General features: G+C 49.2%; 1 protein-coding gene across 1 annotated transcript; it reads right to left on the bottom strand.

Moving 5' to 3' along the window:
- Positions 1 to 9,866: 9,866 nt before the first annotated feature.
- On the bottom strand, positions 9,867 to 16,194 carry CPA1 (carboxypeptidase A1). The gene is made up of 10 exons (XM_070425045.1): positions 16,119 to 16,194; positions 15,617 to 15,698; positions 14,960 to 15,193; positions 14,635 to 14,736; positions 14,048 to 14,149; positions 13,729 to 13,839; positions 12,974 to 13,064; positions 12,292 to 12,491; positions 11,696 to 11,780; positions 9,867 to 10,119 (listed from the first exon to the last, which is right to left on the bottom strand). Exons 1-10 carry the CDS (start codon positions 16,181 to 16,183, stop codon positions 9,932 to 9,934), a joined length of 1,260 nt encoding a protein of 419 aa, XP_070281146.1. The 5' UTR covers positions 16,184 to 16,194; the 3' UTR covers positions 9,867 to 9,931.

Below are 16,194 nucleotides of genomic sequence, written 5' to 3'. Positions count from 1 at the left end.
TGGGGGTGGGGGACGGGGGTTGGGGGGGGGGTATCGTGTTTGTAATAGGGCCCAGCTTGTTTGGGTGTGTATCCCGTGCTGTTGTGTAAATACTTCAGTCACATCTGGGGTGTTCTTCCCACCCAGTTCTTTTCCACTCACGTTCTTGGTTTCATGGAGGCTGTCCAGAGAGGCTGTGCTGCCTGAGAAGCTGGCCCTGGGGTGTGGGTGACTCTTAGCTCCCAGCCTCCCCAGAGCCCCCAGGGGAGGGCCGCAGGTCGAGGCGCTCTTCCCAGCGCAGATACAGGCTCTGGTGAGTTTGGAAGCTGGTTCCGCAAGCATCGCTCAATTTTAAGGTTCAGTGCAGCAGCTCTCACACTTCCTGGACGTTCCTCCTCGCGGCACGCTTCCTGGAGCCAGCGCCGGTGGTGGTGTGTGCTCAGTGCCTTCACTGGACACGGCCTCCCAGAAAGCCCTGCTGTCCGTGTGCAGGGCTGCCCCTCGCTGGTGTCTCTGTTAGGAATTTCCATGACCCAGCTCGGGCCCATCCCACCTTAGATGGGCAGAAATCATGGCCACTTGTGCACATCAGCTCCGGGCGGGCCGCCGAGGGCGCACAGGTGAGGGCGCCCCCATGGTCCTTTGTCAGAGCTGACAGCCCCTTAAGCCCTTGCTTAAAATACAGTATTAGTCTAATTGAGTAATTAGTGCAATTTCCTACTTACTTTTCATTCTCATGGCTGAGCTGTGATTAGGAGGTTGTGATTATAGATTCTGGTTTGGGCCAGAATTTTGAATCAGCATTAATTGAATTGCTAGATGACTGACATTCATTCCATTTAATTGGGGGAACAAAAGACCTCAGGTAAGGATGAGGAACTCTGAAATCATCAGGAAAAGGAAAAGAGCCTTGTTAATTTTTATGGTCTGTGATCTGTAGCTGCGATAAGGAACTGAGGAATAAATTGTGCTTTTTGTCATGGCAACCAGCTTCTGAAAAGCCAACTGAAAATTGCCTATCCTTAGGTGGTTACTGCTGCTGGGTAAGATTCGCCTTAACGGCACTATTTTCTCGCCATCAAAAAAAAAAAAAAAGAAAAAGAAAAAAGTACCACAGTATTTCTAGCAAGGGGGCTGTGTTTGTAAGAGAAGTAAAGGTAATAAATATCGCATAGATTCATATGGAAAAAGAACTTTCCGATTCAGCCCAGTTCTGTTGCAGTATGTTTATTCCTCTCTACTTGATTTCCAAAGTATAACATTTTCCAATGCTTTAGAAATCAAACAAACCAGCGACATTGTTCAGATGTCAAGCCGTGCCCAGTTTTCCACAAGAGTCAAGAATCTTGTATAAAATCCAGCCAACGTACACATAGCTTTAATGAGGAGCCTGTCATGTTTCCCCATAAATTTATTGCCTGAGAACTAGTGCGGCCTGTTTTAATGCCAAAATGCTCTGGCTTCTTATTTTCTTTACAACATACATTTTTTTTTTTTTTAATGCAGATTTTTCCACACTCAACTTTCCCCTAGCACGGACAAGATTTTCAGCCTTTTTGACACACATACATTTTTAAGAAAATAAAACACACTATTTTCTCTGTAACAACGTTCTGGTTATGCCATTTTAAAGTTGACTAGTCAGGAGTTTAGGTTCCCCCACTCGATTCTATTTTAGGGTAAATGGCAGCCCCCCCGTCTTCCTACTCTGCATCCCCAGCACCCAACGACACTCGAGTGTTGGAAACTACTGTACATACGTGGAAAGTCAGGTTCGCCAAACCCGTCAGAACTGCTGTGCATTTAGCCGAAGCTGTCTGACAGGCTGTGTGTGTGTGTGTGTCGTTCCCCACAGTGCTTTGCCCCGTTGGTAAGGATTGGGAGTCGCTATTCCTAAAGACCCGTTCTGACGCTGCACTGCGGGTGTTAAGTGGCACTCGCAGTCTTTCCATGCTCAAGGTATTGCTTTGAATGTTTGACTTTACTCGTTTCTACATTAGGTTAACTGACATGTATTATTTAAGTGATACTCTGTGCAATGATGAATGTTGAATATTAAAGTGCGTAGTTACTCATTTGTTGTTTGCTATTGATATGCTGACCTCGGCCAAATTCTCCCTTCCTCTCTGGTGAGATGACTTTGGGGAGCCATGTGAGACTGGGGATATTTGTATGAATAAATCAGGAACCATTCCAGTGAGGGCAAGGGACGTCAGCTCTCCAGGCAGAGGCCTGGGTGTCATGTTCAGACAGGGACTGATTGCCACCTTAAACACATGAAGCAGGGCTTTACTGACAGTGTTTCAGGGGTTGACGAGATGCCCTGGGCTCGCGACCCCCTACATGGAAGGTGCTTTGTCACTGCACAGCTACAGCTCTATCTGCGCAGCGGTGAGGGCCCACGTCTAAATAGTACATTCAATGCTCTAAAGCAGCGGTTCTCAACCTGGGGGTCGAACGACCCTTTCACAGGGGTCGCCTAAGACCATCGGAAAACACATATATAATTACATATTGTTTTTGTGATTAATCACTATGCTTTAATTATGTTCAATTTGTAACAATGAAAATACATCCTGCATATCAGATCTTTACATGACGATTCATAATAGTAGCAAAATTACAGTTATGAAGTAGCAACGAAAATAATTTTATGTTTGGGGGTCACCACAACATGAGGGACTGTATTAAAGGGTCGCGGCATTAGGAAGGTTGAGAACCACTGCTCTAAAGGGTTATGTATTTAAGAAAGAAAGAAGGGAAGGAAGGGGAGAGGCAAGGAGGCAAGAAGTGGGGCGGGAGGGAAAAGCTGCGTTACTCATTCAAAAACAAAAAGAACAATCTCGGGCTGTAATAATGTCAGATTTAATCTATTGAAAGGTAAAGAATGATTCAAATAACCTTAAAGTCATTTTATTTTTTCCCTTGAGTGGAAAGCCAGAACCAGCACAATCATATTGGACTTGGTGTAAATCAGAATGAAAAGAGGACAAACAATGCTCATTAGTTGCTGAGGGATTTTTCCTATGGTGCTATTGAGACCAGAAAAAAATTCTTTAGACTTTAGGCTACTCACCAAGAACACAGTCCAAAACAAAACCTCCTTTTCTCTAATTCCCTTCTGGAATATAAGGGGAATCAGAGTCCTAGACTAGGAAGAAATATGGGGGTAATTTTTCTTGTTTGGTTTTGGCTCCTGTCATGTTATTTATGGGTTATAGATTCTGTCTTTTGTGTTATCTGACTTTTTTTAAGGGAGATAATTAATTTCTGTCCACCTGGATTTAAATCCGTGGCTCCCTTCTTGCTCTACTCTGAAGATAATAATGAAGAACCTTTCTTTTCCCAGTTCCAGAATGTTCTCAGTGTATTTTGTGTGCCTTTGTTTTCTTCACAATTCTTTTCCAAGATGTAACTCCATAATACTTTCTTTTTTTTCCCAAGAAACATCAGAAACATGGATTCTAATTCATCAGTTTGGTTATGTGAGCATGATGACATGCTTACATGCAGTTCAATTACTTTTTTGATTAGCAAATATATTTTCCTCATAAAAACAGTAAATAAAACAGGCTGTGCTTGCAAAGTGTTCAAAATACATTTTGCTAGCAATTCTTTCCCACAATTGTAGTAATTATTGAAATTGTCTATTGTGGAGTTCTTAAATTGGTACACAGGTCAATTATAGCATAAAATATGTAACGGAAACTTCTCAGCATTGAATTCTGGCAGAACAGGATTCAGTGCATGGTTTTATGTGTTTACAAAACTCTGTTGGTCACGCCACCATCCCGATGGCCTCCCTCTCTGATGCTGATCCTCTTTGTTCCAAATGCAGCAGCAGATTCTTCTCACGTGTGCACCATCCCCAGGCGCTTGGTGAAATGTGGGGCCAACAGAGGTCACTTACCAGATGCTGTTACCTGGTGGGCTACATTTTTTTAATTATTTGAAATTTTATTTTGACTATAAGCTCCTCGAGGGTGAAAATCACCAACTAGATGACAGTGGCCCTTAATCAGGGTGTGTGACCAAGTGAATGGAACCTGTCAAGTCTGCAGTCTGGGATGTGAGGCCCATTGTGGGGCGACTCAATGCCGGCCGGCCATTCTGGACATCCGGGAAGCGCTTTCTCTTTCATCCCCTTGTGCACGTCCTGCTTTTGTGGGAGAGGCATTCACAACCCCGAGGTTTTTAGATTACCCGCTGTAGGAGGCCCCGGAGAGCTGTGAGGGCCTCATTATTCCCTGCTGTCTGCAGTCTGCCTTCAGCATTCACCAAATTTGGGTCCCACTCCATCCCCAGCTGAGAGTGAGTTATGTTTTCTCTCTTATTTCAAATCTTGAAGATGTCCAGACAGTCGTACCAGCAGACATTGATGGAGAGCTGACTATGTGTCAGGCAGTGTTTCCAGAGCCTTTGTTTTATGTTTTGACTCATTTAGTTCTCACAGCAGTCCCGCGAGGTAGGCGCCGTCATGTTCAGGTAGGAGGCTGAGGGTGGAGTGGAAACCAAGCAACTCGCCCTGAGTCGCTGAGCTAGAAGGTCGGGAGGACAGGACCCAGCTGGAGAACTGTGGCTCCAGAGCAGGTTCCATCAGCTGCGCACAACCACACTCTCCCTCGCCAGGCCTCCGACTTACCAGTGAGAATGTAACCTCCCCTGGCTGCTGGCTGCCCCCCCCGCCCCCCCTTCACCTGGGGCTCCACAGGAAGCACTCCGCCGCCACGGAAGCTCAGGAACTGACATCTGCTCCCGGGACTCTGTGTCTCTGCATTTCCGCCATCTGTGTCTGGGGACCCGTCCTGAGGACAGGTGTTCCAAGGTCTCTGGGGTTTGTTTAGCTTCTTAGCGAACACCTACTGAGGTGTCACTTAAGGAACGAGTTACAAACTTTTCGTTAGATTGTAGGCAGAAAATAGGCCGTTTTCCCAAGAAGTCCAACTGTTCATTCAATAAACCATATTGATGCGATTGGTGTCTGGTCTTTTCTCTCCTTTGTGGTGATGTTTCTGATTGAGGTTGAGACAGAAAGGATGTGAACTGGCCCATGGCCTGAGGCCCGGGCAGGAGGAAGCAGCAGCAGCCCTCTGTGCCCCCTGAGGGGTGTTAGCAGCGATGTTCACTGCACTCCCCTGAAATGCAGCTGAGCCGCTGCTCGGGTTAAGCAGAAGAATTTTCATTTTCTTCTTTCGGTTTGGCAAGAAACATCGGGCAGCGTCCGTCTCTGGGGTTGTTAAATGATGCTCACGGTTTGCGTTCCCAGTTTAATGCGGATCCTGAAAGCTTTGGGGAGCACTCCTTACCCTTTGACAGTTTCTCAGAGTTCACGGGTGCTCTGTGCTTTTTTTCTCGGAGCTCCTCCTTCAGCCGGCCCATCTGAATGTTGCAGTTGGTCATATCAGTTTTCTGAAAGTAGCATCTGGGCCTTAGTGTGTTCACAGAAGGATGTTTCTGTCCTTAGAGTCCTGAGAGCAAGAGCCCATTTGCATCTTCAGATCCACCTAGTCCCACTCACCCTTGCAAAACAATTGCTGAGATGATGAAGAGCCGGCACTGGACGAGGGGCCAGTGAGATCATTTCTGGATTGCATTCAGTGACATTTCAATTTTAACTTCAGGCCAAAGTCAGAAAGCTAGACGTGTGTGTGTGTGTGTGTGTGTGTGTGTGTGTGTGTGTGAGTGTTAGTTCAGAGACCACCCGAAGGGTTCCCATGGACCACCAGTGCCTCACTGGCCATATATAATGGGCTAAGAAAAAAGTAAAATGAGTTCATTGAAAAATAAGGAATTGTGAAAAGCTGTAGAGACTAAGCATAATCAATTGCCATAGTCAATTCCCCAGAAGCTAGGGGAACAGAATCTGAGCAGAAGGAGCTCTTGGGAATTTTCCTCTGAGCTACGGCAGAGTGCATCAGGGAATGGTCCCCAACTGGAGGCATGAGTAACCCTTTCTCTTCGTAAAAACTGCTGCTTCCAGCTCTATCTGGAGTGTAAATTTTTCCAGAGATAAGACAATTGCATTGTTCTGGGCAATTGATGGTGGAATATGATGCCAGAGTAGAAGAAATGACAAATTATAAAAAAGAATCTGGGCTCAAATGTATTACTTATTTTTTGTTGTTAATCCTCACTTGAGGATATTTTTTCCATTGGTTTTTAGAGAAAGTGGAAGGGATGGAAGGAGGGGGAGAGGAGGGAGAGATTGAACATGCAACCAAGCATGTGCCTGACCAGGAATCGAACCCATGACCCTTTGGTCCATGGGCCAACACTTCAACCACTGAGCAACACCAGTCAGGGCTGGGCTCAAATGTAGATGGCTGTTTACATGTTTGATGTTGATACTAGATAACTTTATCCGTGGGTTATATTGTGTGCTTGAAACAGCACCCCCCTGACCCCCATTATCAAAGTTCATTGCAAGAAAGTCAGAAAAGTTTAAAGAGGAAAACCACCACCACTACCCATTTAAAATATGTAATTCAGTGTTGCAGTAAATTTACAGCGTTGTGCAACCATACGCAGTCCTGTTTTAGAACATTTCCATGGCACGGCCGGCTTCTTTCACTCAGGATGTTGTGACCATTTTCCCACGTCAACATAGACCTCAGTGGCTTCACGACACTCCATGTATAAACCTGTCACATTCGCATCAATACTGTTATCTACTTAGGTTCTTTTTCTTTTTATTTAAATTTTTATTATTGCAACCATGTACATACACGTATTTGAAATTATCTGAATATTTTAATAAAATAAATTCTTCCAAGTGGACTTCTGGGTCAAAGGGGCGATGCATTGAAAACTTTTACCCACATTGCCAATTTGCCCTCCAGGAAGGAGTGTAAATTTATCCTCCCACCAGTAGGATAAGACATTCTTATTTCTTCATACCCTTGTTGGTCTTTTTATTCTTTGTCAATCATGGGAGAAAATAATATATTTGTTTTTCTTTATTGGCCAAAAGATTACTCAGAGGATCAGTATCTTTCATACATTTATTGGCTTTTTGTGTTTCTTCTTTTGGGAATTGCCTATTTTTCTTTTGAAATATTAGTCTATTTTTTGAATTGCTTTTACTTATAAGAGCTCTTTTCCCCTCAAGGTTATTAATGCTTTTTCACAGATGGTACAATACTTTCTAAAATTAATGCTTCTTTAAGCTTTTGTGCTTTTATTTATAAAATAAAAATTTTCACCAATAGATTTTTAAAAAATATGTATCTGCAAACAAAATGTAATGCTCTTCCTACATTGAAAATATAAAAGAAGCCCTGGCCAGTTTGGCTCAGTGGATAGAGCGTCGGCCTGTGGACTGAAGGGTCCCAGGCTCGATTCCAGTTAAGGGCATGTACCTTGGTTTCGGGCACGTCCCTGGTGGGGGGTGTGCAGGGGGCAGCTGATTGATGTTTCTCTCTTATCGATGTTTCTGACTCTCTGTCCCTCTCCCTTCCTCTCTGTAAAAAATTAATAAAAAAGAAAAAAAAGAAAATATAAAAGAAAAGTATTAATGACTTCTATGTCTCCATTTAACAGGCATTTATTAAGTCCCTACTATGTGCCAGGCACTTGGCCAACCAGTAGGGATTAAGTATTAACAAGAACAATGTAATCCCTGCCCTCATGGAATTTTCATTCTAGTGCTTCATTTTTTGTCTTTTCCATTTCCTTGACTCTTACTTGCTCAGAGCCTTACTTTCTAAACTACCCCTTGGAGAATTCAAAATAACTTGCAAGCCTATACTAGAGAGATTATAAAATTCATGAGTTCATTAGAAAAAGTGGAGAACATTCATCCCACAAATATATATTGGACATCTGTATATCAAATACTATTGACGGTTTTGGAAATTGAATGTCAAAGTGTTTCCTACTATTAGTGTATGTGTGTGTGTTTAATATACATATTTTTTATTTCACAGAGGAAAGGAGAGGGAGAGAGAGATAGAAACATCAATGATGAGGGAGAATAATTGATCAGCTGCCTTCTGCATGCCCCCTACTGGGGATCAAGCACACAACCTGGGCATGTGCCCTGGCTGGGAATTGAACTGTGACCTCCTGGTTCATAGGTTGACACTCAACCACTGAACCACACAGGCCAGGCAGGGAGTACAGTTTTAAATTAAGCAATTTGACCCCTTGAAATCTAAGTAATCCAGTTTTATAAAATGACATATTTTCTTACTGACAGTATTTTTTCACTTATTAGTCTTTATTAAACAAAAAGTTAGATCAGCTTTTCACTTGTGCAAATTGAACCATTAAAATGGGTTTCAGCTTATCTTCATAGATTGAAGGGAAATGTTTCCCAAAAGATAACTTGAAGGAAGTGTTTAAAATCTTTAGGTCATGTTTCTATAAAGGCTGAGACACTATTTTACCTTGCCTCCTATAAGTTTATATATATTGTATGTATAGTCAGTTTTATTCTTTTTATTTTTTAGTTTGTTTCGCAGCAAAAAAACATATATTAAAAAAAAAAACAAAACCTTCAAGATGAAAATTCCCCAAGGGTCCCTTAAAAAAAGGCATTTTACCTTTAGGCCATTTTATGTGGGAAAAGACAAGGCTGTTAAGTCAGTGGAGCTGCAAGCATTGTGACATCCCAACCCGGCTGATACAGGAAGAGGCTGCCACCCTCACCCCCTTTCCCACTGTTTGGGGAGCTACCAATCCATCCCACCCACTTCCCAGTGACTTCTGTAGGAAGCCATCTTAGTTGAATAGAAACTAGGGCCATGTGAAAGCATGGGCTTCAGTTGAGATGTTGGAGTAACCTCCTGCTCTACAGTCATATCTTAAGAGATTTGGAGAAAACTGTAGATTCTTGCTTTGAAAAAAGATTGAGGTACCCTATATATTGTTGTGCCAGCCACTAATGGTATATCACAGCCATCAGAATCAGCAAGCCAAATGAGGGAAGGCAAGTTCTAGGTTCTGTGGAGGGTATGCAGAGGAGAGCCTTTGTTTGAGAAAGTCTGTGAATGTTCAGGAGTGGTGGTGGGTGGGACAGGAAAGGGCGCAGAGACAATGGACCAAAAGATCCTGGAAAGGCTGTGCAAATGTAAAGGAAACTACTTCTGTCTCTAAAGGCAGTCTTCATGATAAACCACAATTAATAAGATGTCCTGGGCCCGGCTGGCGTGGCTCAGAGGTTGAGCATCAACCACAAACCAGGAGGTCACAGTTCATTTCCCGGTCAGGGCACATGCCCGGGTTGTGGGCTCCATCCCCAGTGTGGGGTGTGCAGGAGGCAGCCGGTCAATGATACTCTCTCATCGTTGCTGTTTCTATCTCTCTCTCTCCCTCTCCCTTCCTCTCTGAAATCAATAAAAATATATATCTTTTTTTAAATGTCCTGGGATTGGTGTTCTTCATCTTCAGAAAATGATTGTGTTTAAGCTAATTGCTCTCTTCCAATTTCATTCAGGAGTGGGAGACCATATTTGCTTTACAGAAATTTGCTTTGCCTGGCTGCAACATCTATTTGGGGCAGCAGTGGCCACCCGATTATTCTATTTCATACTAAAAGTTATTGCCGTTGTAGATGAATGGGTCCAACCAGCTAGACTATTGTACGAGCGGAATTCCTCGCCGCAGCAGGGTGCCAGGCATTTGGTTAGCAGCTGTGACTGCAGCTTGCTACTAAGGTATGAACAAATCACCCCACTGACGAGCTGAGCTCGGGGTGGTCTAATTAAAACAGATGCCACTTGGATACAAACTCACAGGACCTTGGAATGCGGGGGGGATTTCGGGGTCATCTAGTCCAACCACCCACACATGTGCAGCGAGGCCTGCGGGAACTAAATCACTCCTGCCCCAGCTTGAAAGAGCAGACGCGCCCCATGTGTTCCCATATGCACATCCCAAGATTCTGCTCCATGTGCACTCGAACTTTATTCGGTTGCCGGGGAGGCTAAAGAGGGGAGAGCGAAGGGCCGGTTCAGTAGGGGTGCTTCAGAGTGTGGTCCATGATGGTCAGGAGCGCCAGCCACGTCTCCTGGGCCGTGGGGACGATCTGGGAGGCGGGCAGCAGGAAGCCGTAGCGCCCGGTGTCGCGGAGCTCGAAGGTGTAGGAGTACTTGATGCCCTGGTTGTAGGTCCAGTCAATGGTACCTCCACTGGCTCGGTCTGGGCAGGAACAGAAGCGGGAGAGCGAAGGTCAGTCACTTGGAAATACTGCAAGGGCCAGGCTGATGGTCCAAAGCCCGGAGCCCCTGCAGTGCTGATGGGGTCACACCATCTACTTGGTGCCGGCTGTTGACCAAGCAGCCTGGCTTCCTCCCTAGTAACTCCCCAGAAGGTTCTCAGCCCAAGAGGCCCACAGAGGTGGGCGGGCAAGGGTTCTCCTCTCCCTGGGGATGCGGGAAAGTTCCCGCGATTGCAAAAGCGCCACTGAGAACCGCCTCCGTCCTCCAGGAGCCATTTTGGTCAGGTCTCCAGCTACCCACTTGGGTCACCAGGATTTGCCCCCTGGGGCCGTGGTCTGCAGGGGAAAGTGCAAGGGCCAGAGTCAAAGCAAAGCTTCCTTGTCTGTCTTTTCAGGAGAAACTTGGCCCAGATTTGCAGTTACCAAGCCGTTAGGAAGCTGCTTTCAAATTGGGCAGGGAGGAGGGAGGCGGCTGCGTATCCGAATTTAACTTGACGGCCTTGAATAAAGCAAAAACCTTAGACCTGATGTTGAAACAGTTGCCAAAAAAAGGCCTGGAGCCCAAAAACAAGGCCAGCTCTGGGGAAGGTTGTGACCCACCAAAACCTGGGCCCGAGGGCGGGACGTATATGAGACCAGCACGCCCCCCACCTCTGTCCCTGTGCCCTGCTTTTTCAGTGCTCCTGCCTCCGGTCAGCTGGTTAACCCAGTGCGTTCCCTCCGGGCCCCACAGATCTGCCTGCACCCCACCTGCCTCCACAATTCTGTGTTCTCACTCGGCTGCAGCCACGAGGGTCTCTGTGCTGTCCCTGCTATTCCTACAACAAGGGGCCAAACCACAAGGTAGGGCTTTTGTTCTAGAAGGTTCCTCTATCTGGAAGCTCTTCTCCAGATAGATAGCCTCTGGGCTTCCTCCCTTATTTCCTTCAACACTTGTCCAAATTTCACTCTCTCATTAAGGCCTTCCCTTCAACTCGCCCGCCCACTCCCACCCGCTGGTTCCTGGGTCCCCTCACTCTGTTCTAGTTTTCCTTTTACTCCCTAACCTACTGTACCATTTACTCTTGGTCATTGTCTGTCTCCCTGGCTAGAATGTAAGACTTTGTTTTGTTTTTAAATCTATGCTTATTTTATTCCCAAGCAGGTAAAACAAGGCCTAGTGCACAGTAGGTGCTCAATAAATATTTGTTGTATAGCAGTGTTCCTACCACGGTCGCTGGGGAAAGAGCAGATGTATTCTCTAATTGAAGGGCATTGCGGGGGATATTTTTTAAGTTGAATTTCTGGGTGATCTACGAATGCCAGCAGAACTCTCCACCTTCACTCTCCATGAAGCTGGACTTAACTCCAAGACAAGGGGACAAGAGTTCTCAGAGGAACTGACATGTTTGTTTGAAGGTGTCGAAGAAGACAGAGAAAGGGCAGCACTGCCCACGGAGCCCGCAGTTATCAGGCGGGGTCAGGAGCCATTCTCCTTGCCCATGTCCCCAGATCTGGGCACCCTTGGCCAACTGAGCTTCCCCCGGGGCCACACACAGAGACCATGCACCCACTTACAAATTGCTTTGATGATGCTGCCATACTTGAACTTGGTCCCGTACAGAGAAGCCAGGGCCGTCACAGCAGACTTGGCCAGCTCATCCTGGAGAAAATGTCAAACAAAACCCATCATGGCCGTCAACACCAAGCCCCCAGAACAGCAGGGCCAGGGCAGCCCAGAGGTGGCAGGGTGACCCGGGAACACGCACCCCACAAAAGCAGGTCCCGAGCAGAGAACACAGGGCCTGCTAGGACCTGCAGGGCAGCTCCAGAGCTGGGATCCTCTGACCCTGCAGGGTGTCTGCCTGGCACTTTCCTGCCCTTTTGTCACACTGTAGCTCCAAGTGTGAACTTGAGATACAAGCTCCAAGTCTAGCCCCTCCTCTCAGTCTGCCACGTGACAGAAGCGACTCAACCACTCGATGCCTCAGTTTCCCAGACTAAAAGTAAGGCTGGTCTGTCTTGCCAGTCTCCCCCACCAGGGGCCCAGGGGGGAACAGGGTGTCAGGCAGGTGTAGGCCCTCGCGCCTTAAGCAGATCTGATGGATGAAGCCCTAGGCCTGCTGCCCAAAGCTGCCTTTGGGATCGAAGGGCAAGCAGGGGTGAGCGCGTACCAGCTCAGCCTGGTCCTGGGCGGGGTCTGTTGTGTAGCCATAGGGATAGAGGAGGAGCTGGGAGTAGCTGTGGATGGAGATGAAGGCCTTGATGTTCCCATGGCTCTTCACAAAGTCCACGATGGACTTGACCTCCGTTTCAGAATTGGCAAACTTGCCGTGGTAAGTCTCAGAGCAGGGGTTGCTGCTGGCTCCAGCCTCTGAGGAGGAGAGAGGGGGTGGTTGGCATTCCTTACAGCGAAGCCAAGTGTCCCTGCATGGGGTAGGGGGTGAGGTGGATGTAGGAGGGCTCACCCCCACCCTCCAATGAAGGAAAAGCCAGAGGCCTTTTATAATCTGGGGGGCCCACCTCTCCAGGTTGTGGGCAGAGATGATGGACCCGCCCACGATGGGAGAAGGGCTCTCAAACCAGACCCACTTCTGCATGAAGTGGCCACAGAGGGGCGGCCTGCAGACCCCTAGGGAAGCTTCAGATCTCAGTTCCATTGGGAGGAACTTTCTCGTTACAGACAAGGGACAAGCAAGCCTCAGAGTGCCACCTCCCTCACTGAGCCTCAAAGAGGGGCTGACAGTCCCACCGCCCCCACCCCAAGCCCTTGCTGCTGGGGCAGGACAGGGACAGAAGTGTAAGAAGGCATTCCTAGTTGTCCCATCCCTGCTCCCAGATCACCCTGGGCCTTACTCCCAAAGCCAGCGTCCCAGTTCCGGTTGGGGTCCACCCCAACACAGGAGGAGCCTGCCGTGAGGGATCGAGTCTTGCGCCACAAGCGGTTCTGAGGAAGGAAGCAGACACTAGTCTGTCACCACCACCGCGCTAGCCTGGGGCTCAGCGCCCACAGGGAGCAGTGTGGGCTGGAGGCCTCAGTCAACTCAAAGCACCCTGACCCGGAGCTTGGGTGTGGACAAGGCGTGGGGTCGGAAACCACTCTCGACTGGTGGTCAGAGGAAGACGTATACTAGTAGAGGGGCTCTCGGCTGAAGGAGAATGGAGGAGGAGACAATGGGTGACATGTGGCCAGAAGTTTCTTCTGGTGGGAAGTGAAAAGGCATGAGGTGCCCACCCCATTCGCATTTGATTGGTAGCATGCTGTACCTGCCATAACAATGAAATAAAACCAGGAAGTAAGGTCTGGGCAGTGGGTCTCCACTGGGGACAATCTTGCCCCCCCACAACTGGACATTGGGCAATGTTTGAAGACATTTTTGGTGATCTCAACTAGTGCGTTGCTACTGGCATCTCATGAGCACTCGTCAGGATGTGCTAAACACTTAGCACGACCAAAATGTCAAGAACGCCGAGGTTGAGAACCCTGGTCTGGGGTACAGGTCTCTTTGCCCTTCCCTTGACTCCTGGAGGTTGAGAATAGGGGTGAGTAACTTAGTCTCAGGAGCCAGAGGCCCACCCTGCTTTCCCCAAGAACAGGAGAAGGCAAATACCTTGCTGTGGGTGAAGGCAAAACCATCAGGATTGGTGACAATCTCTAGGAAGATGTCCATCTTGTCAAGAATGGCGGTGAAAGCCGGGTTTTGGCCATAGTCCTGTGTGATCTGGGTTGGAAGGCAGAGAGGTGGAGGGGGCCGGGCCAGGCATCTGCCATGCTAGACCAGTAGACACCTGCCCGTGCCCCCCAACCCTCTGCAGTCACGGTTTCTGGGTGGGAAGAGGAGGCCAGTATTCTATGGGCCTGGGGCACCAGTGCTCCACGGGGCCAGAGCTCCCCTGCCCGCCCCCCGCCCACCAGCTCCCCAGGCTTACCTTCTTTGCAAACCAGATCCCGCTGGCCTGAGTGACCCACTCCCGGGAGTGGATGCCTGTGTCGATCCAGATGGCGGGGCGGTTGTTTCCCCCAGTGCTGAACTAAACGAGAAGAGCAGAGAGGTGGTCGGGCTGGGGCCTGGTCTCGCCCCGGGGCCAGAGGCCAGCTGCTCTCTGGGTATCACAGGTTGAGACTCTGTTTGTGGGGCTACCACTCAGGTGGGGCATAGGGGCGCGGCCTGGACAGAGACCCCCACAGAACTTGGCCTCCTGCCCTCAGCCCAAGCTTCCAGGCCCCACCCTGTTCCTCTCCATTGGAGGTCACAAAACATTTGGTCTGGGTTACCCCAACTCCAGGATACTTTCCACGATGGGACTCTGGATTGGAAACAGTTCACTTAAAAGTTAAAATTGTGCATACAGATATGCACACACCTAGACCAGCATGGAAATCCAGACCTTCCCACTGTTGGCACGGGGAGTCGGTGAACACGGTGTTCCCCGTGACCACAGGCTCCCCCTGCACACGGATGTGGGTGCCCATTCTTGCATATGTGCCGTGTACACCACCTGCAGGAGCTCATTACCTTCAGCACGTAGATGGGACGGCCTTCATAGGTTTTGCCGATCTGGAGCTTGCTGACAAGATTTGGGTGCTCAGCCACCAGCATGTCCATGAAGCCATAGATCTGAGAAGGGACAGGAGGGAAGGCCGGCTTTAATGGCTTCCAGGCGCCGGGATGCCTCCTTTAACAGCTCCATTAGCCAGCCAGCAGTGAGCCCTGCAGTGTGGAAGGGCCACGGCCCAGACCACCAGGCCACATGGAGACAGGGCAGGTGCCATGCACACCCAGGTTCTGCCAGCCTGACCAAGAGCTTGGTGCCTGTGGGCGTGGCCCAGAGGGCCCTCACCTCCTCCAGGGTGTGGTAGGTGGCATAGTTAAAGGTGTCGGTGGAGGCAGCCCGGGCCTGGAAGGCGAACATCTGCTCCTCCTCTTCGTCCAGCAGCGACTGCACGTCCTCAATCATGATGGTGTACTCGATGCCATGGGTCTCCAGGAAGATTTTGACAGCCTGGAGGCTGGGGAAGGGCACTCGGACATCGACGGGGGAGCCGGGCTGGGCAGGGCCCCGCCAGAAGTCCAGCTGGGAAGGACAAGAGCCGGCACTGTCACAGCGGGCTGGGGAGGGGCCAGCTTGGGAAAGGGGTTGGTGGCAGAATTTCCCATACAATTGGGGATGTGAGGGACACAGGACAAAGGGAACCCCTGGACACAGGACAAAGGGAACCCCTGGACACAGAGAAATGGCCCAGGAAGCAGAATGGGGTGAGGACTTGGAGACAGCAAGGGGTGGGGAGGACTAGAATGGCGATCCCCCTTGGCTCAGGTGCTCGAAGGCACCGAGATCCAGGAACTGGGGGTTTAATCACTTCCTAACAGGGATCAGTCCTTTCTAGAGGGCTTGGGGGAGAAAGCCCAGGCTCCAGGGGTCAGTGGGGGCCGAGGGTGGGCCCAGGTGGCCTGAGAGGCACCCTGGGCCTCAGGGAAGGCTCCTCTGTCCTCTGACCTGCAGGTGCTCCAGATCCTCCAGCTCCGTCACCTTCTGGACCTGGGCTTCATCAGCCACAGAGATTCGGAGCACCTGGTGCCTGGGCAGAGGAGAAGGGGAAACTGAGGGTCCGAGAAGCCCCTACTGGCCATGCACATTCCCCGGTGGGAGGAGGGCAGCAGGCGGCCTAGAAACCCAGGCTGGGCCTCAGTCCTCTGGGCTGAGCAGGGGGAAGCACAAGGGGTCTCAGCCATAGATGGTCTGGGCTCCTGTGAACCTTCCGGACACTGCTGCTGTCCCCAGTCCCAGTGTAGACTCTGTGTCTCTCTCCAAAGCCAGCCAAGCCTCCTCCTGCCTCTTCTCCGGGAAATTCCTCCTCAGAGCTCAGGTATCCAGGGCTCAGGGGCGGCCCTGATCCCTTCTCAGCCCTGGTCCCTGGTCAGCCTGCCTCCCAGAGTGTGTCTGTCTGTCCATCTCCTCCAGACGCTGGAGGCTGAGCCCTCCCTATCTCCCCTCTTACCCCACGAAGTCCTCTTTGCCAAGGACAGCCCCCAGCAGGAGACTGAAAATCAGCAGCCCCTGCATGCTGAAGCCAG

The sequence above is a fragment of the Myotis yumanensis genome, unplaced genomic scaffold (assembly GCF_028538775.1).
Source record: "Myotis yumanensis isolate MYYU_CA2020_CCGP unplaced genomic scaffold, mMyoYum1.0.hap1 SCAF_9, whole genome shotgun sequence".
In the NCBI taxonomy this organism is placed as follows: Eukaryota; Metazoa; Chordata; class Mammalia; order Chiroptera; family Vespertilionidae; genus Myotis; species Myotis yumanensis.
Note: the sequence above shows the minus strand (reverse complement) of the source record. Positions and strands in the feature narration are given on the sequence as shown.